This window comes from Mobula birostris, chromosome 9 (assembly GCF_030028105.1).
Source record: "Mobula birostris isolate sMobBir1 chromosome 9, sMobBir1.hap1, whole genome shotgun sequence".
Lineage (NCBI taxonomy): Eukaryota > Metazoa > Chordata > Chondrichthyes > Myliobatiformes > Myliobatidae > Mobula > Mobula birostris.
The window spans coordinates 144,237,317-144,259,084 of NC_092378.1; the positions used below are offsets into that span (position 1 = coordinate 144,237,317).

The 21,768-nt window shown below is 38.3% G+C and overlaps 2 protein-coding genes across 6 annotated transcripts in view; one reads left to right on the plus strand and one right to left on the minus strand.

Annotated features, from left to right (window-relative positions):
• The window catches only part of b9d1 (B9 protein domain 1), a 38,299-nt gene extending 29,089 nt beyond the window's left edge, over positions 1-9,210 (plus strand). Inside the window, exons 5-7 of the mRNA XM_072269042.1 lie at positions 1,973-2,035; positions 5,198-5,265; positions 5,711-9,210. Coding sequence (XP_072125143.1) covers positions 1,973-2,035; positions 5,198-5,265; positions 5,711-5,835 — 256 coding nt within the window. The 3' untranslated portion in view covers positions 5,836-9,210. The remainder of the gene's footprint in view (positions 1-1,972; positions 2,036-5,197; positions 5,266-5,710) is intronic.
• Positions 5,171-21,768, minus strand: part of epn2 (epsin 2) — a 72,450-nt gene continuing 55,852 nt past the window's right edge. For all 5 annotated transcript variants that reach the window (XM_072269037.1, XM_072269039.1, XM_072269038.1 and 2 more), the window contains 3 exons: positions 21,269-21,364; positions 17,753-17,971; positions 5,171-13,555 (listed from right to left, as the gene is read on the minus strand). In XM_072269037.1, the coding sequence (XP_072125138.1) occupies positions 13,239-13,555; positions 17,753-17,971; positions 21,269-21,364 (632 nt within the window). In that variant the 3' untranslated portion in view covers positions 5,171-13,238. The remainder of the gene's footprint in view (positions 13,556-17,752; positions 17,972-21,268; positions 21,365-21,768) is intronic.

Sequence of the window (21,768 nt, forward strand, 5' to 3'; positions counted from 1 at the left end):
TAATGTACTGGGTGGGCACAGGAGTACATTCAGCCAGAGACTCATTCCACCGAGATGCAGCACGGAGCGTCATAGGAAGTCATTCCTGCCTGTGGCCATCAAACTTCACAACTCCTCCCTTGGAGGGTCAGAAACCCTGAGCCAATAGGCTGGTCCTGGACTTATTTCATAATTTACATATTACTATTTAATTATTTATGGTGCAACTGTAACAAAAACCAATTTCCCCTGGGATCAATAAATTATGACTATGACTATTAAGGCAAATATCTAATCTGCCAATCATGTGGCAGCAACTCAGTGCATTAAAGCATGCAGATATGGTCAAGAGGTTCAGTTGTTGTTCAGACCAAACATCAGAATGGGGAAGAAATGTGATCTGTGACATTGACTGTGGAATGAGTGTTGGTACTAGACAGGGTGGTTTGAGCATCTTAGAATGAATCTCAGGGTTGTATATGGTGATATATGTACTTTAATAATAAATTTACTTTGAACTTAGAAATTGCTGATCTCCTGGAATTTTCACACACAACAGACTCTGGAGTTTACAGAGAATGATGCAAGAAACAAAAAACATCCATTGGACAAAAGCACCTTGTTAATGAAAGAGGTCAGGGAAGAATGGCCAGACTGAAAGGAAGGCGACAATAACTCAAACGATGTTGTGTTACAGCAGCGGTATGCAGCAGAGCACCTCTGTATATACCACACATTGAACCGTGAGCTAGAGCAGCAGAAGACAGTGAGCACTCAATAACCACTTTGTTAGGTACAGGAGCTGCCTAACAAAGTGGCCACTGAGTACAAGTAAGCTACCAGTGTCGGTTTCCTTTGCTGAATTACTAGTTATAACTATATTACACTGGAATCAGGGACAGATAAAAAGCCAACAGAGAAGTATCTAGATGAAATTTCATAAGGAAGTACAAAAACCAGTATGCTCAATGCGATACTCCAAATTATTCATACGCATCTTACACCAATGTGCGGTGTTCCATGACAGTGGTAAGTCTCAAAAATGTTACTTATAAAGTTTATCTTGACATTCTTTAGTTGTATAATGTTACAATCATGACAGTCATGCACATTTGTAGTATAACAGGCTGCAAAATAATTTGGTTTTACTACATTTTATTTGCTCGCTTCAATTTCATAAACTATTATTAGGCCATTTTCCCATCAAATCTGCTGTGCCATTCCATGATGGCATTTATTATTATGCCTCTCAACCTCATTCTCCTGCTTTCTCCCTGTCGCATTTGATGCCATTACTCATCACGAATCTATCAACCTCTGCTTTAAATATACTCAGTGACTTGGCCTCCACAGCTGTATGAATCACAGGCTGAAGAAAATCCTCCTAGACTCTGTCTCGAGCAGGAATTCCCAACCTTTTTTATGCTGTGACCAATACCATTAGCAAGGGGTCTGTGAACCCTTGGTGTAAAGGGACATCCTTTTATAGAGGTTATGCCCTCTGGTCTTAGACACACCCACTATAGGAAACATCTTCTTCACATCCACTCTATGTAGGGTTTTCCAATATTCAATAGATTTCAATTGAGATCTCTCCCCCCCCCCCCCCATTCTTCTGACCTTTAGCAAGTACAGAAGCCCAAAGCCATTAAATGCTCTTTGTATGGTAACCCTTTCATTCCTGGGATAATTTTCGTGAACTTCCTATGCACCCTCTCCAATGCCAGTGATATGTTCCTGCAATCATCTTAACTGTACAGGAACAGCTTGAGATGAGCAGTTCACACTCTTGCATTACCCATCTGCACCAGAGGAGCAGATATTGCTGAAGCTGACAAGCCTTTTGTTTTAAATTGTTGCAAGAAATTTGATGGCTAATTTGATATATGTCTACAATGAATTGATAGATAAACTGAATGAAACACTTAAAAAAAATTGTTCCTATGAAATAGTTACAATTTACTTAGGAAAACTACTTTCCCCTCCCTTTTAGGCACAAGAGAACCATTCCAATGTTTGTTCCTGAGTCGTCCTCAAGACTGCAAAAATTTACAAGGTATTAAGATTTTTAGATATTGCAGCTCAAGATAGCTGAGCTCAAACTAAATGTTGCAGTTTGGAGAATATACTGAATTGTGAAGTGTGAGCAGAGAAAATACAGTATAGTCTGGTTACTTTTAAGTTATTTATCGAGAGAGAATGGCATTGTAAAGTTAGCAATGACTTTTAGCTAATTCACCAACATCAGTTTCCATGTATTTATAAAACTATTAGATCTCTAACTGTTTGAAGGTTATTTTTGTCTTCCTTTAAGCCACTTCACCCTCCCAGAATAACACCCTAGCGATTGCAAATAAAAGTGAAAAATGGCCTTTGCTGTATTTCCTTACAAGTTCTGATGAAGGCACTGAAGTGAAACATTAGCTCATCTTTCTCCATAAATGCTGTGAGTACTCAGTATGTCAGTCATCATTTCCTGCTCTTATGGTACAAGGATGGCACTGGTCCAGTGCTTTCACATTATTAATCAGCAAAATGGCAATTTTTCTAATAACACCAACATCCAGTGAATGGATGGAAACCATTAGTTGACTGATATTTATTTACCATTGTTGCTTGCAGTAAGGGTTTAACAATTGCCTTCTCTTTATTTATTTATCCATTAAATGCAAAAAGCAATACCATATCTGTTTTCATTACTGGTCTTTCCTTATGTTGATGAGTAACAGGGAGGAGAAGATGGCGGCGCGACGCAGCACGCGCGGCCTCTCCGATGAAATGATATCGTATTTGTTAAATAGGGGCCGTGCACAATTCTGATTTGATGGAGACCGCCGTGAGAAGCACAGAGGAACATCTGGAGAAACTTCTGAAATGCCCAGTTCGCTGCCGCTGCTACTGTGTGATCGAGAATCTGTGGAGGGAAGGCCCCAAATCCTCGGCTTTTCCTGTTGCTGGCGGCCGGAGCTGGGTCAAAGCGCTCGGCATAGATGGTGCTCGGTGTCGGGGGCTCGAAGTTTTCGGACTCAGAGTCGGACTGTGGTCGGGTGCTTCCAGGATGCTGCATTGGCAAGTTTGAAGCGCTAGTAGCTCATGGCAGGAAGAGAGTTTTCTTCCTTCTCCCATCTGCATGAGATGATGGGACTTTCGAGAGATTTTGAACTTTTTTTTACCGTGCCCATGGCCTGTTCTTCATCAAGTTACAGTATTGCTTGCACTGTTGTAACTATATGTTATAATTATGTGTTTTTTGTCAGTTTTTCAGTCTTGGTTTGTCTTGTGTTTCTGTGATATAACACCGGAGGAACATTGTATCATTTCTTAATGTATGCATTACTAAATGACAATAAAAGAGGACTGTGTGTCCTCATAATCTAATCTAACTAATAATAGGCTTATTATACTGTGATTTTTTTTTTTCCCCTCTGCAAATGTAGGTAAGTATGTGTTTTCTTTCCCTTTTTGATTGAAAGTATGGTCTGAGCTGCCTGGTTAGTTCCTACGATGACTGGGAACCAGTAGGCTGGGGCTGGAAATGAGCATCTTGGGGGTGGGGGTAGTGGCGAGCCATCTGCTCTGCTTCTTCATTCAGTAATAAGCATGCATCTAGCATTATGGGATAGTGGGAGGTGTGTATGCTGATCTGGATCCACATAAACCAGACCACCTTAGAGGACCAAGTGGCCACATTCTGGTTCTAATTAAGTCCCAATATGCATAGATAAAATGACTTATTGTTCTGCAATTCTACATTTCTGTACCTCTGTTGACTTCCACCAGGGCTGTTATGTCAGAGTATCTCATACAATGTTTTATTCAGATCAAGAAACTTAAAGTTCTCATTATTATAGCTTTATTCCCAGAGCTGCTAGGTGATGAGAAACTGTTTTCTGCAATTGCTATCAGTAGTCATAGGGCAGAAAGAATAATTTAACGAGGTTTTGTGGGTGGTTGAATGTATTTACCTAAAATGCAAGTATATAACAGTTCACCTCAAATACTTCTACCTACACCTAGTACTCCCTAACACTTTTTCCAGATCACTAGGAATACTCTGCAACCTCAGTGGAGTGAAATGACTCTGGGGCTTTTAGTACTAGGAGATATGGAACAGGTCCTCTCCAGTTTATGAACACCTGACTTGTATACATCCTTTACATATAAACAAATGTTTGCTGGGTTATGAACAGTTTCATAAAAACAGAACCCTGTTGTGTCCTGTGGACAGCATGTACTTATTTTGATTAGTTAAAATGCAGAATTTTGTATAAACATTATTGGACTTTAATTTTTTTTAAACTAGAGTGTGTGCCACACTCATGTTGCCTGGGTAAGTTTTTTTTTTCTGGCTGTCAGCTGTGAACTAGAGAAGTCTTCATGAGAAATTAGGACAAAGTTAGAACAAGTAAAACTAGTGCATTTATTTAGTCTGTGATGTCATTGGAGGACAACAGTTTTAATTCTCCATTTGTAATCTATGGGAATTGGTGTTTAGAATGCCAAACAGGAAGGGAGCAGTGTGGTAGATTTGAGTGGTTATAGAAGACTCTCCCCTAAAACAGAGTTATATTAAGCAGCTTCATGCACTGCAAGTCCTCATTTTATTTGACAACACACAACAGTACAGTACAGACCCTTTGGCCCATGCTGTGCTGACTATTTTACCTATGCCAAGATTATTGTCTGATTTGTTTCCTGGGTAGTTGAGTTTCAAAATCTACAGTTGAACATGATTTACACTTGTTCCATTTGAAACTCGGTTTTCTAACATTGCTAAAAATAATTAATTTTTGTGGGAATACTGTTCAGCCTCTGGCAAATTGCCCAAGTCATTATTTGTTTGTGCTGCCAAAACATTTTATTACACCATCTTGGCACTTAATTCACAATCCATATGTATAGAGCAATAATTGAGACCATCAGAAATGAAATTCACTTTATAGAATTATTGCAACAGATTGATGTAACAGGAATTACTGGATGATGTGATGAGATGTAGCCTTAGTCCAGCTGTCTGGGCTCAAAATTTTTAACCAACTAATGTTTAGGTTCTTCATGGTTTTGCTCTGCAGTAAGTCTTATTCTCAGGACAGCAGCAAAAAAATTCTCTGCAGGGTCTCAAATAAAGAACATTCTTTGAATCTGCAAAAAAAAAAAAGGCTGTGGTCTAATCATGTTTTTTTTTAATTCCCCCCCCCCCCCCCCCCCCCGGGTTTAGCTGGCTCATGGGAAGACGTCCTGAATTCACAGATGCTAAACTGGTTGCACAAGGAGAAGGAAGAGAAGGTTTGCCTTACTAAAGTTTTTTTTCTTGTTCACAAGCTGCTGTTGGTGAAGCTGAAAACTCGGACAGGAACGGCAACTTCATGAACCACATTTAATGGCAGTAACGTCCAAAATTTGCTTTTACATCACAAAAATGCCGTTTGTAGAAATTTTAAATATAATGTCATCAATTGTTATCCTTAAACACTCAGTGACTACATTATTAAATATATAGTCTCTTGCTATTCCATGTGCAATGTTAAATTATTTTAACATGCTGATTTTCCTGCCTTCCACTAATTTAAAAAAAGTTACTTACTATAACTAAGCAATAACAAACTTGTAATAAATCCTGTCCAACAGTAGGGTAGTTAAAAGGAATTATTTTACAAACAATTTATTTAAAAGCTTAAATATTTTAACAGTTGATGAAATTAATACTTTGCATTTTCTTGTGCACTTTTAGTTACAAGGGTTCTGTCTCAAGGCTTTGTTACCATCTCCTTCAACATTGTCACCAAGGATTTGAAGAAATTGGGATATGATGCAGTACCTGCTAACAATCAGACTCTTGGAACATCTGATGGCTAAATGGAACCCGTCCTGCAGCTAACATGAAACAATGGCTGAATTTTTAGGCTATATTTATAGACAGAATTAACTAATGTTTTGGGAGATGTGACAATTCATTAGAATTGGGAATGCTTACTGATTTAAAAACTTGTTTATCTCCAACTATTTGATTTAAGGCCAATTTGAAATGTTAACTTTTTCATTCTGCACAGCTACTTCCTGATCTGCTGAGTATTCTTGTCTGTTGAATTTCAAACTGTTTAACATTATCTGTTTAAATTTTGTTTTAACTGAACTGACTCAGCCTACTGGGTCCTGTATAAATTAATTTATGGCTGCAGGGTGAACTAAATGTTTCACAACTAAAAATATTTCACAATATTTCATTTTCTGAGAAATCACTGTACTTCAAAAGAAGACACTGGCTCATGTTCTTACAATCTTTGATTGGTAAGGTATGGATAAATTCATTGAAGATCCTTATCCAAGAGTAAACTTCTTGTGATGACAGGTCAGTTTTCTCTACAAGTTTAATAAAATAGCTAGCAAGCAATTTGGAAAAGTCCTGAAACGTTAATGTGAAATATTTAAAACCCTGTTTTAGTAATGTGCCTCTGAAAGTTAATACACATTAGCCTTGCTATCAATACATTTGTACGGGTAAGATTAGATTACATAGCAATAATACACTTGCCTACAAGGTAATCCTACCCAAGAAGCAAAAGATTGCCCTGTCTCATCTGAAATATTCTAATAGGATTAAAGGGCTTCAAGGATTGACTGCATATACTATTAAATCAACGCAAGATATATTTACTGCATTCCTGATGTCATTTGCCACAACTAAAGGTCTGAAATGTTATTGTTAAACTAATTTGTAACTAGTTATGATATTGTTAGCTTTAATAGTTTATCTTCAATACATTTCTTTTCAAATGAACTATTTATAAAAACACTAATGAAAATTTGACTAATTTCCTAATCATGATAGCTGTACTCATGAGAATAGCACTCTACTTAATTAAATGAGGAATGAAAACATTTAATTCTAGCCAAAGAAATCATTTTTGTAAGGGCTTGTGAAGTGATAGAGAAATGCTTAGAGAATGAGAAGGCTAGCACCATGAACAGTTGAAATCTACTTATATCCTAGTCTTGAATATACTGCAATCGCTCGGCAACATTTGTCATTAAGTTAGGAAGTGCAGAAATGTTAAAAAATATGGATCATAACAGGTTGTCCAAAGTGCATCAATTTGTGTCTACAGTATTTTATTTTTACAAGTTAATTTCCTTTAAAATTGATACTTCTACTGCTTTCCCATTTGTAGCAAGCTTGCAGTCCTTCCAATCCATCTTGTCATTTATTGTTTATAAATGGCCTCAAATAATTGCCTATTAAGAGTAAAGGATCCATTTAATGCCAACTACAGTTTGTCATAATTATTATAGATTGGTGATTGTAAAATAGAAGATAGAACCCTCGTTTGCACCAAAATCCAATACTATTCGCTTTCCTAGTGATAAGTTAGCAGAGCAGTGAGATATTATCTTTAAGAAGGTAGGTAAAGAGATGAATGTTGTTTTCATATGTTTATTATATTTCCCAATCTTATTATTGGGTTGTGTGGCTATTATTTATTGTTTTAAACTTTTATGGGTTTATATTTGGATTATTCTTTTAACTAATTTAAAACTTGCCTTGAACCTCTGAGAATTCATTTTTAGTTTTGCTGGAAATCCATTCATCTCACTCATCCGCAATGGTGAAGGTTGAAGTAATGTACCTCAAAATAAAATAGCTCAATTATTTATTCAGTTCTTCAATTCAGTTCATTGTGCCTATACCCATGATCATTAACTCATTTTTACTCTTTTCACATATAATTTTCAGTTAAATTTCTAGTCCACTTCCTGCTCTTTTACTTGACCACAGGACTCGTTAATACCAAGGCACAGAATATAAACAAACATTGTCGTCGTCTTCTTTAGCCAATTAATTTTTATTTTTGCCATATCACTATTTCAGTTATATCCTTTCTGAAAGCTATTACTGAATCTATATCATGCATTCTGGCAGTGCATTCCACATCACAACTTTCTGTACAACTATGCTAGCATATTTTGCCAGCATCTTAAATCTGGAAAATCTTCTCTGATTAACAAAATTGTGAACATTTTCTTAAATTATAAAAACTCTTCAGGGTTTTGAACATCTTTATCAAACCTACCAAGCAAATAACACAACACCTTTTCCCATCATGCCATATAGCTAAAGATTCCATCTTTAAAGCAGCTCTCTCTGTTCTTTATCAGAGGCCTTGATATCACTCTTGATCTCACTTTTTGATAATGGATAAAACATTAGGACTTGAGTATTTTGCATGGGTTTATATTGTTTATGAACCAGTATGACAATCAGTTAATTGCATTAAAATTACCATCACTGCTGTTAAGCCATATAGGCAAACCAAATAATATTCCATTGTCAAACACTTGGCATTCAAAGCCTTGGGTGTCAATATAGCAAAGTGCACATATGTACAGTATAATACAATTTACCTTGTTAATCAAGCATAATCATGAATGGGTTTAAGAATTTTATGGAATTTAGTAATATTGCAATTACTTTGTATTTCTAATATAGAATAAATGAACTAAAAGCTAGTTACAGATACTGACAATTTAATTTCCTTATTTTAAGCAACAGGCTCCTGCTCTTTGCTGCTGTTTAAATGGTATAAACAATAACTGATCTGCTACAAAACCATTACATAGAAAATAAAAGATACAGAACATATGTTACAATAGTACAAATGATAAGTTATATAATACAATAATGACAGTTGAGCACAATACCATATAAAGCAGCCCGCTCCCAGCATCATGAATTAAGTTAGGTGGATGAACAGAACATAATACATGAAAAAGATAGGTTACTCACCATTATGTGCAGTAGTCCTTTTTTTTTAAAAAAAAAATACAAGCTGTCCTTTGCCTAATAATACACAAGCCAAACAACTGGAAAATCAAAAAGGTACTCGTCCCTCCAGTGGTCTTTATAATTAAATCTAGATTACTTTTTTTCCTCTCTCTCAGCATTATACTGGTACCTTTCTTACCTATGCTTTCACACTGGGAAAAAAAAACCTAAATATTTTGAAGAATTGTACACATCAACCACTTAAGTACTGTCACCCATGTGTATGCAAAATTAAGATGTTTTGGCTATATGTCTCCATTATATTTTATATAGTAGAATACATCAATTTTGAGCAACAATTTTCATTGTTGCATTTAGATATAATAATCATAGAACCAAGTGTTGATGACAGCATTCTTTAAATTGGTGTATGGTACAAAGTACAGAGCCGGATTATAATAAATGATTATTCAAATTACGTAGCGGTGTCTGAAACCAAGCCATCAAAGTGAAACCTACAAACAGGGGATATGGACAATGGAGAAAGCCAAAGTTCTCCAGTGTATGAAAAACAGAACTTTTGTTTTTAATTCACTACACACATTCCAGACAGATAACGTACAATAAATTTACTCACGTTTAGGTCTAGGGCTGAACAGGCAGACCTATAAAGAGTAGTTTTTTTCCAGATGGTCTGTCACTTTGTGGCAGACTTCTGCTATTTCCTCATGTTATCCCCAGAGAGAAGAGCCAACTGACAGAATCCAAGTGCTTACTATCTCAATGATAGTAATACATAACTTAGGTGTGAGTTTCCCCAAGTTTCAGAAAATTCTTAACAAGTTCCTACATTAAAAATGTGTTCAATAGTGTATTTTTTTTCAGCTGGTGTAACTACACATTTTGTAGCTCAACTAATTTATTAGAAGAAATGCTTTATCAAAATTTTAATGGATATTGTAATATCAATGCAATTTAAATTTGTATGTAAAACTAAAACAGGAGGTAGATTTTCTTTCATCTAAAGATAGTATTACATGTTGATAAGAGTGGTAACAATTAAGAAATGAGTACAGCTTAATGTACTACCTGTATTGGCTATTTTTCTCTGAAATTCCTCAATTGCCCAGAATAACTTTTTCCAATTGAGCCCTTCTGGAATTTGGTGGTGATCTCTCCTGATGTACTGCGGGTAGCACATTACCCCATCTCCAATACATTAGTCTGTGCAGGAGTAAAGATGTAAATTTTTGAATATCAGAACATAATAGGTGGATGTGATACTGGGTACAGATTCAGATCCACAGGGGGGAAAAAAACATTTCTGGAGCTATGCTTCTGCATTTATGGGCTAATATGTTACTCATCACTTCCATAACCCCAGTCAAGAGAAAAAAAAATAATTGAACACTAAATTAGCAAAGATTCTTGAAGCATTTTGTCATAGGAGAGTTCATTCAACTTCATAACTACTTATTGGGTTTTTCTAAAACTATGTGTCTGGCACATCACTGAGCACTTAAGGCCAGTGTCAAACTCACTGGGTGCTCAGTCATCATAAATATTATCAGTCTAAATCATAACTGTGTCAGCTAGGAGTGCTGTTACAAAGTACCAACTGAGTCCTGTGGGAACAAGCAAAAACAGACATTTGTATGTGATGTGTCAGGTTCCATCTATGGAGTCATTCTCTTTCCAAATGTATGTCTTACATTGATTTTCCAGTTCCTTGACTTACTTAATTCATGTGTATTTATGGTTAAAAAAAAGACAGGCATTTAAAGTTGAAACTATGTAAGTGACAATCGAAATTCTACTATATGACTAAAAACTCAATACACAGTTACATTACACATGAAATTACACAACAGGTACAGATGGTAGACTACCAATCATTTACATTGATGCAAAGTTATCAACAAAATGACAGCAAAGAAATTTTACAGTACATGAAAACAATTAATACAAATCTTACCAGAAGCTTTGTATACATTTTAGTGACTAAATGCAAGACTATACAAGTAGTGGCTGCACTCTTTAGCATGCATATTCTCACACACTCACATGAACCCTTTGAAGAACTAAAATCAATTCAAAATAATTGGAATTGTAGAATATAAATATATATGTGCAAGGTCAAAAAGGGTCATGTTTCAAATGAACTTGCTTAGCATGAATTTTATTGTGGCATTTCCACTTTCTACAGATGCCCACTTTCTGAATATAAAAATGCATATACTAATGTCAATCTTAAAAGCAATAAAATTTTCATTTTCAGAAATTTGGAAAATTCTAGTTATATAATATGCCATACTCGTATTGCTAAGAATGACTATTTTTTTAAATAAGGTGCATACCACCATAGCTATATGCTATAACTAGACAAATTACTTTGACACATGAACAATTATTCCACATCCATATTTTTAAATTATTACTGAAGCTATTTTCTTTTTCTGTATCTAAGCAAAATTATATCAGCTAAAACTCAGTATTTCACTTGAGCGTGAATGGCAAGTGACAAACTTCTAAATCCAAGTAGGATAAAGTTAATAATATTCATCAAAAGTGGGTATGAAATATATGCATGTCAAGTGATTACTGGAAGATATAGTGTCTGGCAACTGATATTTACAATGAGTAAATACTGATAACTACTGTTATAATGCCAGATTGTTCACTATTAAATCATTCAAGATTTCTAAGTATTTAATGAATTATATAGAAATCCAAGTTATCGTTTTATAAAAGTAAATGAACTTTTGGAAGGACAAAACTTTAACATTCCCTTTCAAAGAAATACTAACTTGCTGTTGGCCACATGAACAAAACTCATTTCCTAGCTAATAAACAAAACCAAATGAAACTGCAAAACTCACACTCTAAGATATCCAGATAAAAAATTTATCATTTGAATTCTCATTCTTCATAAAAGCAAAGCACAGACTGGTCACTGGTGTTTACACATAAGTTATTAAAATAAAAGTGTAGGACTACTATTTACCTTCTCTGCATAGCGATTCATCCTTAAGTAACCAGTCTAATCATCCATTCATTCACAAAGAAAATCTGTTTTTAATTACAAAACTTAACTTGCTGTTGAACTTAGTGTTGAAACAACATGACATACTGAACACAATAATACACGTATACTCTCAATTACAGGATTCCCTTTACCCTTTCTAAAATACAGAGCTTATTCTTTCTCCCAATAATGAACCAAAGATACCATTTGGACTGCACATTATGGCACCTGTCAACACAATATTTTAAAGCAGATAAAAAACACGCTCGCAAAGTCTTACCAAAAGTCCCTAGACAGAAAGATTAAAAATAGCATAAAACTTCTGTAAACTACAATATGATTGCAAAGTACAGACTCATAACTTGGCTACTTGACCTTTACATGAAGGTTTATCTATTAAAAATGTTGTGCAAAGTGTACAGGATAACTGCATATACCAATGTGGAGTCTGAAGTAGCGTAATGTTTGCATTACTTAGTAAAACCTAAAAGAAAAGAAAGCACCTAGAATCCAAAGTTACACTGATGTATTTTCCTTTAAACTCTATATTTTACTGCATTAACAATGGTGAACACTACAACCTCACCTAAATGTGTTTTGCACTAGGGAATAGCTAGTAAGTAGCACATTTTAGATTTCAGTTACAGACTGATGCGTGCAACTTTTCCCTTACAAAAAAACCCTCCTTAAAGTTCTGAAACTTGAGTACAGTTTATCCCTGATAACTGCATTTATTATTTTTAATTAGCACAACTCCACAAAGAATTTCAATCTGCTCAGTGCTGAACCACGATTAATACTGAACAATAGCCAATACCATCTGCGAAAATAACATCCGGAGCCTAGAATGTTATTTCAAAAAGCAATTAAAGATGCATGCAACAGTCCAAATCCAAAAACAACTTCGTAGCAGCCTATTTAAAACACAGCACAATTCAAAAATTCTTACTGCTATGAATAGGTTTGAAGTATTTGTCAGTTAGGAAATCTAGATATTATACTTGCTCTGATTTGGGATACTTAAATTTCAGATTTGTTTTTTTTTGATTAAGAAGCAAAGTTCCAATTCTTGAAAACAGTCAGTGGCCTTTTCTTTTTGAAACTTGTGACATGAGAAATGCAAAAACTGAATATACTGCACAGAAGACTATGTTACCTTTGGAGAAACTGTAATATGCACTTAAGGACTGGAGAATTGAGGAGGTATGAATATCAGATTCATTTTACTAGTGTTCAACTACATGTTCAGTCACCATACAATGACACCTCCATTGGCAGCAAATAGCTTCTTCAGAAAATAGTGAATAATAACCACTCTCAATATGTACTTCATAAAAGCCAACACAGCAAAACTCAAACCTACTGTGAAGGTTTCCTCACCATGCCCTTACATGTAGTCTAGAATACATTTAACACAACTAACCAAACTCCTGTCATGGTTTTCACTCTAATGAAGATATCTCCTCTGGTCTTTTATAATAGGAAAGGGTTAGTTGTAGAGGGCTGGGATGTAGGCGGAGGAATGCCTGTAGATACAAGTGTCTGGGGCATTGTTCCAGTAATGTTCATTGGTGTACCCATCCTACCAATCATTGGCACTGGAACCATGCCCATTGCCACTGGTGCTGACATGGAAGTGAGTGTAGACTCCATATTAACAGAAGGTATAGTACCAAACGTAGACTGTCCTGTGGCCATCAAAGGACTTGCTCGCATTTGGTTCAGAGTAGGAGGCTGTGGCTGGTTAACTTGAAAGGGATTTATCTGAGTGGTCTGGACTGGAGTTGAACCTACAAAGAACAAAGAGTACATCATTACAATGGAGCATAAATAAAATGAAATCAAGTTTTTAAATGAAATACATATTACAAAATAATTGTTGGAAGGAAGGCAATTTTAGTCTTGTGCCAGTGCATGAATGGGCCAGTGAAGGAGTGGAGCTTTGAGGCTTTGACTCGGGAGGCTTCGACGAGAAGAGGCGGAGGACAAGCTAGCTCGCAGTTAGTTTTTACAACGTCTCCCGAGACGGTGATGTGTCTCTCACGTGAGGTGTGGCAGTCTTGGGGGAACTCCCCTCTCCCGCAGAGTCACATCTGCCAGAAGTGCATATGGCCGGGCGATCTGGAAGACCGTGTAAGGAATCTGGAGCAGCAGCTGGATGACCTTCGACTCATAAGGGAGAATGAGGCAGTCATAGATGAGAGCTACAGGGAGGTAGTCACACCTAGGCTGTCGGAAGCAGGTCGTTGGGTGACAGTCAGAGGGGGGAAAGCGAAGGTGAGCAGACAGGTAGTGCAGAGTACCCCTGCAGCCATTCTCCTGAATACTAAGTTTACTATCCTGGATACTGTTGGCGGGAACAACCGACCAGGTGTGAGCCACGGTGGCAGGGCCTCCGGCATTGAGTCTGACCCTGTGGTGCAGAAGGGTGGGACGGAGAAGAGGACAGCTGTCGTCATTGGAGACTCTATAGTCAGGGGAGCAGACAGGAGATTTTGTGGACGTGAGAAGGACACCCGCATGGTTTGTTGCCTCCTGGGTGCCAGGGTCCAGGATGTCTCTGACTGGGTGCACGACATCCTGGTACGAGAGGGAAAGCAACCAGAAGTCGTGATACATGTTGGGACCAACGACATAGGCAGGAAGAGGGATGAGGTCCTGAAGTGTGAGTTTCGGGAACTAGGCAGAAGGCTGAAGAACAGGACCTCAAGGGTGGCGTTCTCAGGATTGCTGCCAGTGCTACGTGATAGTGATGGCAAGAACTGGAGGAGATGGCAGTTGAATGCGTGACTGAGGAGTTGGTGCAGGGAGCAGGGTTTTAGATTTTTAGATCATTGGGATCTCTTCTGGGGAAGGTGGGACCTGTACAGATTGAATGGGTTGCACCTGAACTCGAGGGGGAGCAATATCCTTGCAGGTAGGTTTGCTAGCATGGTTCGGGAGGGTTTAAACTAATTTGCGAGGGGGATGGGACCCAGAGCGATAGAGCAGTGAAAGAAGAGCATGGAGTAAAGCCAGATCTAACATACAGAGAGGCTTTGAGGAAAGAGAAGCAGAATAAACGGTGTAAAGACAGTAAGGTAGAAGGGCTGAAATGTGTGTACCTCAATGCAAGAAGCATCAGGAACAAAGGTGATGAACGGAGAGCTTGGATATATACATGGAATTATGATGTAGTGGCCATTACAGAGACTTGGCTGGCACCAGGGCAGGAATGGATTCTCAATATTCAACAGTCAGGAACAGGAAGGGAGCAGTTACTCTATTGGGGGTATTCTATAGGCCCCCTGGTAGCAGCAGAGATACAGAGGAGCAGATTGGGAGGCAGGTTTGGGAAAGGTGCAAAAATAACAGGGTTGTTATCATGGGTGACTTTAACTTCCCTAATATTGATTGGCACCTGATTAGTTCCAAGGGTTTAGATGGGGCAGAGTTTAAGTGTGTCCAGGATGGATTCCTGTCACAGTACATGGACAGGCCGACCGGGGGAATGCCATACTAGATCTAGTACTAGGTAATGAACTGGGTCAGGTCACAGATCTCTCAGTGGGTGAGCATCTGGGGGACAGTGACCACCGCTCCCTGGCCTTTAGCATTATCATGGAAAAGGATAGAATCAGAGAGGACAGGAAAATTTTTAATTGGGGGAAGGCAAATTATGAGGCTATAAGGCTAGAACTTGTGGGTGTGAATTGGGATGATGTTTTTGCAGGGAAATGTACTATGGACATGTAGTCGATGTTTAGAGATCTCTTGCAGGATGTTAGGGATAAATTTGTCCCGGTGAGGAAGATAAAGAATGGTAGGGTGAAGGAACCATGGGTGACAGGTGAGGTGGAAAATCTAGTCAGGTGGAAGAAGGCAGCATACATGAGGTTTAGGAAGCAAGGATCAGATGGGTCTATTGAGGAATATAGGGAAGCAAGAAAGGAGCTTAAGAAGGGGCTGAGAAGAGCAAGAAGGGGGCATGAGAAGGCCTTGGTGAGTAGGGTAAAGGAAAACCCCAAGGCATTCTTCAATTATGTGAAGAAAAAAGGATGACAGGAGTGAAGGTAGGACCGATTAGAGATAAAGGTGGGAAGATGTGCCTGGAGGCTGTGGAAGTGAGCGAGGTCCTCAAAGAATACTTCTCTTCGGTATTCACCAATGAGAGGGAACTTGATGATGGTGAGGACAATACGAGTGAGGTTGATGTTCTGGAGCATGTAGATATTAAGGGAGAGGAGGTGTTGGAGTTGTTAAAATACATTAGGACAGATAAGTCCCTGGGGCCTGACGGAATATTCCCCAGGCTGCTCGACGAGGCGAGAGAAAAGACTGCAGAGCCTCTGGCTAGGATCTTTATGTCCTCGTTGTCCACGGGAATGATACCGGAGGACTGGAGGGAGGCGAGTGTTGTCCCCTTGTTCAAAAAGGGTAGTAGGGATAGTCCGGGTAATTATAGACCAGTGAGCCTTACATCTGTGGTGGGAAAGCGGTTGGAAAAGATTCTTAGAGATAGGATCTATAGGCATTTAGAGAATCATGGTCTGATCAGAGACAGTCAGCATGGCTTTGTGAAGGGCAGATCGTGTCTAACAAGCTGATAGAGTTCTTTGAGGTGGTGACCAGGCATATAGATGAGGGTAGTGCAATGGATGTGATCTATATGGATTTTAGTAAGGCATTTGACAAGGTTCCACTCGGTAGGCTTATTCAGAAAGTTAGAAGGCATAGGATCCAGGGAATTTTGGCCAGGTGGATTCAGAATTGGCTTGCCTGCAGAAGGCAGAGGGTGGTGGTGGAGGGAGTACATTCAGATTGGAGGATTGTCACTAATGGTGTCCCACAAGGATCTGTTCTGGGACCTCTACTTTCCGTGATTTTTATTAACAACCTGGATGTGGGGGTAGAAGGGTGGGTTAGCAAGTTTGCAGACGACACAAAGATTGGTGGTGTTGTAGGTAGTGTGGAGAATTGTCAAAGATTGCAGAGAGACATTGATAGGATGCCGGAGTGGGCTGAGAAGTGGCAGATGGAGTTCAACCCGAAGAAGTGTGAGGTGGTACACTTTGGAAGGACAAACTCCAAGGCAGAGTACAAAGTAAATGGCAGGATACTTGGTAGTGTGGAGGAGCAGAGGGATCTGGGGGTACATGTCCACAGATCCCTGAAAGTTGCCTCACAGGTGGATAGGGTAGTTAAGAAAGCTTATGGGGTGTTAGCTTTCATAAGTCGAGGGATAGAGTTTAAGAGTCGCGATGTAATGATGCAGCCCTATAAAATTCTGGTTAGGCCACATTTGGAGTACTGTGTCCAGTTCTGGTCACCTCACTATAGGAAGGATGTGGAAGCATTGGAAAGGGTACAGAGGAGATTTACCAGGATGCTGCCTGGTTTAGAAAGTATGCATTATGATCAGAGATTAAGGGAGCTAGGGCTTTACTCTTTGGACAGGAGGAGGATGAGAGGAGACATGATAGAGGTGTACAAGATAATAAGAGGAATAGATAGAGCAGATAGCCAGTGCCTCTTCCCCAGGGCACCACTGCTCAATACAAGAGGACATGGCTTTAAGGTAAGGGGTGGGAAGTTCAAGGGGGATATTAGAGGAAGGTTTTTTACTCAGAGTGGTTGGTGCGTGGAATGCACTGCCTGAGTCAGTGGCGGAGGCAGATACACTAGTGAAGTTTAAGAGACTACTAGACAGGTATATGGAGGAATCTAAGGTGGGGGCTTATATGGGAGGCAGGGTTTGAGGGTCGGCACAAGATTGTGGGCCGAAGGGCCTGTACTGTGCTGTACTATTCTATGTTCTGTTCAAAATATACAGTGCAACCAAATGAAAAAACATTCCTCTGGACGATAGCACACCCACAAAACATACCACACATAAAACATGCACTTTATTACCACAAGTTAAAGAATATAAGTTAACGGTACGGTACCTTTAACTTCAAAGCAGGGAGAATAATTTAATTTAAAACAAACATTACTGAAATTCATACCTGAAGCCAAAAAAGGATTAGATGTACTGGAAGGTTGGATAGGTTTGGATACCAAAGAATCTAGATTCACTAAAGCTGCATTAGGGCCCAAGAAGGATTCTGGAGTTTTCCGTGCTGTAGTCTGTTTTGCTGGTGCTGAACTACTGAGTTGATTGTCAAGGAGATCTGGGCTAATTGATCCACTTGGTCTGGAACTTCCTCCCAACACATCGGTCTCACCTAGAGCAAAATGTGATAAACACTTACCCAAAATTTTTAAGAAATGGATACTTCAAGAAATAGTTACCATATGTTAATAACAACTGTCGAATATCCACAGGTCTGTGTAATCCCATCTTCCATTTCCTCCACTTCTGAACATACTTCTTCACCTAATGATATCAAGAACAGAATTCCCCTTATTCTAACCTTTTATCCCACCAACCCCTACATTCAACAGATTTTTCTTTCTAATTTATGGCATTTCCAACATAACACCACAATCAGACATGTTCTCCTCTCTTCCCTTTACACTTTTACAACATTCTGAAAGAACTACTGCCTCTGCAAACTCTGGTCCACCAATATCCATTTCCCCTCTCAGCCCCATGCAATTACAGGTGATGCATCTTCACCCGACTTTTTATTCCTCCCTCCTGCTGTCCATGGATCTAAACATTCCTTCTCGACAAAGCAGTGATTTATTTGTATCTCTTCCAGTTCAGTAAAGTTCATAAAGTACTCATCTGTGGTGTCAATAAAATGAGAAAACACAATGTAATTTGAGTTATTGCTGCCTTCAGTTCACAACGGTTACCCTTAGCTTCTAACTGCTCATCAAAATCATACAAAATCATCCAGTCATTTCCACAATGAGGATTGTGGAGTATGCAACAATCAAACTAATGTGGTTTACTTTACCAATGGCTACATTTGTATTGTGCCAATTGTCAATATATTACCTCAGGTTATCCAACTTACTCAGACCCTACACCAAACTACATCATAATAAGCTGCATCATTGCATGGTACAGAAACTGTACTGTAGTGGACAAAAAACATCACAAGTGGAAAAGTCAAACAAACATTCCATGTGATTCACAATTTACAAAGACAAAAATAATTCTTAGTAATTTAATGCAAAAGATTTAAAATAGTTCTTATCACTAATTTTATCTTTGTAATAATTTTATCACAGAACAAAATTTTTTTTCACAAAATTGCTGAACAAAGGATATCAGGGTTAAGTTAACTTTGTTTTTTGCTCTCCTACTACAAAATGTTTAGAATCTTGCTTAAATAATGAAATAGCCATGATGCCACAAACTCCAAGTCAAAAAATGGCAAAGTTCTAATGTCTTCACGAACAACACAACAAAACATAGGTGGTATGGCGAGTAGGAAGTGCTTGAAGAAGATACTGAATAGCTCAGTGAGTAGGAGATGGAATACAAAGTACAAATATTAATGTTATTCTTTTTGGTGCACAAAACAGACAAGCAGTCTCTGTTTATTACTAAAGTACATGCATTCAGTAATAAAAATATCTTGCTGTGATTATATATTCATTGGTGAGGCTGCACCTGGAGTATTATGTACAGTTTTGGTCTCCTTGTATAAATTTGCCAAGGAGAGTACAGCGAAGGTTCACTAGAATAGCTCCATGGCAACAGGTTTGTTCTAAGAATTGGAATTGAGTTATCTATGCTTATACTCTCTAGAGTTTAGAAATATAAGAGAAGATTTCACTGAAACGTGGAAATTTCTTACAAGGGCTCTACAAGCTGGAAGCAATGAGAATGTTTCCTTTGGCATACTGTATGAAACAGGGATTACAGTTTTAGAATAAGAGATTATTAGGACTGAGATGCAGAAATATTTCTTTATAGCGTGGTGAACTCTCTGCCCTGGAGGGTGTGGAAGCTTATTGTGTTCGTTAGAAGATTGATAATACTTCTGAATATTAAGGGAATCAAGGAATATAGGGTTTGTGTAGGAAAATGATGTTAGAATGGAAGATCAGTCATAACTTAGATATAGCTTGAAGGGTCATCAAGTTGCCTTTCCCTGCTGCTAGTTTCAATGTTCTTATGCACACCCTGGGATCTTACAGTGATCAGTAACATGCATACTGCATCCTGCTTGAGTAGTCTGGGGAACAGGTTTAGCACTTATTCAAGAAAACAAAATGTTTAAATTGCGAGAGCTACTTGCATCATTTTCTATAATTGGATTAAAAAAAGAAAGGAACCATTAATGTAGGAACTTTGACCTAAATTTCACTTTCCACAGATGCTGCTTGACTTACAATTATTTCCAGCATTTTCTGTTTTCCTGTACTACGCACTTCACATGTATTTTTGAATTATTGTGATAATATTTTCTTCCATGTTCAAGTTTACTGTCATCTGACTGTACATATATACAGTGCAACCAAATAAAAAAACATTCCTCTGGACGATAGCACACCCACAAAACATACCACACATAAAACATTCACTTTATTACCACAAGTTAAAGAATATAATTCAAAGTGCATGTAGCGTGCAGTACAAGTTAACGGTAAACAGCTTGCTGCCCTAGCATCGAGATCTTGGTAGTGGCAGGGTATTCATTAGTCTCACAGCCTGAGGGAAGAAGCTGTTACTGCAGTCTGGCAGTCTAGTCCTGTTGCTCCTGTGCTTCCTTCCTGACAGTTGTTGGTCAAAGAAATTATGGGATGAATGGTAAAGATCCTCAACAATGCTTCAGGGACTTTGTATACAATGCTCCCAGTAAATATCACAAGGCTGAAGGAGACCACAGCGATCCTCTCGGCGGTTATAACTATCCTCTGTAGGATCCGGCAGTCTGATGCCTTGCAGCTGCCTTAGCACATAAAGATACAGCCAGACAGGACACTCTTGATTGTGCTCCCGTAGGAAGTTGTTTGGGGACAGGAGCCTTGCACCTCTCAATGTCTTCTTGAATAGTGAGGAGGTGCTGTGGATCCAGATTAAATAGTCTGTAATGTGCACAAGGAACTTTGTGTTCTTCACTCTCGCCACAACAGAGCTATTGAGATGCAATGGAGAGTGGTCAACCTGTGCCTTCCTGAAGTCCACAATCATCTCTTTTGTCTTCTCCTCATTGAAACTCAGGCTGTTGTTCTCACACCATTTGACAAGCCTCTCTACCTCCTCTCTGGATGTTGACTCATCGTGAAGAAGCCAACCACTATTATGTCATTAGCAAACTTAATTCTGCGGTTTCAAAACAGCAGTGGGCTAAGCTCACTGCCCTTGAGGGGGAGAGGGTGATGGAGTTTGAGATGTTGCTGCCAACTCCAGAGTGTGGGGGGAGGGGGAGGGGGAGGGGGAGAACACACACACACGTACATGCGCACGTGCACGCATACAGTCAGAACTTGGAACAAGTAGAAGGTATTTTTCTTGAATATCATAATATCAGTTGAACCGTTGCATGATAGAAATCATCTCATGAGATTGAATATTCTATAATCTATTTAAGTTATACCTAGCAGGGTTAACTGGGTACCTGGCTTTTTTGAGTTAGCCCGAAGTTCCTCAAAATCAGCAAAGTCATCTTTTACTGCACCATTTAACACGCTGAAGGGGTCAAAAGCTGTACTCCCTGTAAAGAAAATTGCAATGGAAATAACAAAATTAAATCTCAACGAATTATAAGATTTATTTCGAATTACAAATCATTGAAATTAGTTTTCTAGTCCCACTGTGTACTTTATTCACATTTATACTTTATCACATTACTAAGCTGCATTTAGATGAACAATCAGTATACTCTTCAAATACATGTTAGAACCATGCAGAACTTAAGCTAAATCCTGTAACATATTTAAGTTTTCATATCATGTTTTAGTTGTCCAAAAAATAAGTAGAAAGTTTAGCTGTCAATTAGTAAATTACCAAGTAAATCCCAAAAGTTTTCTATAATTTGCAACCGTATCCATATTCTCATAGCATGCCTACATATGGGTGTGCATGAAATATTCAGTATGTAAAACTGGAAAATTACAA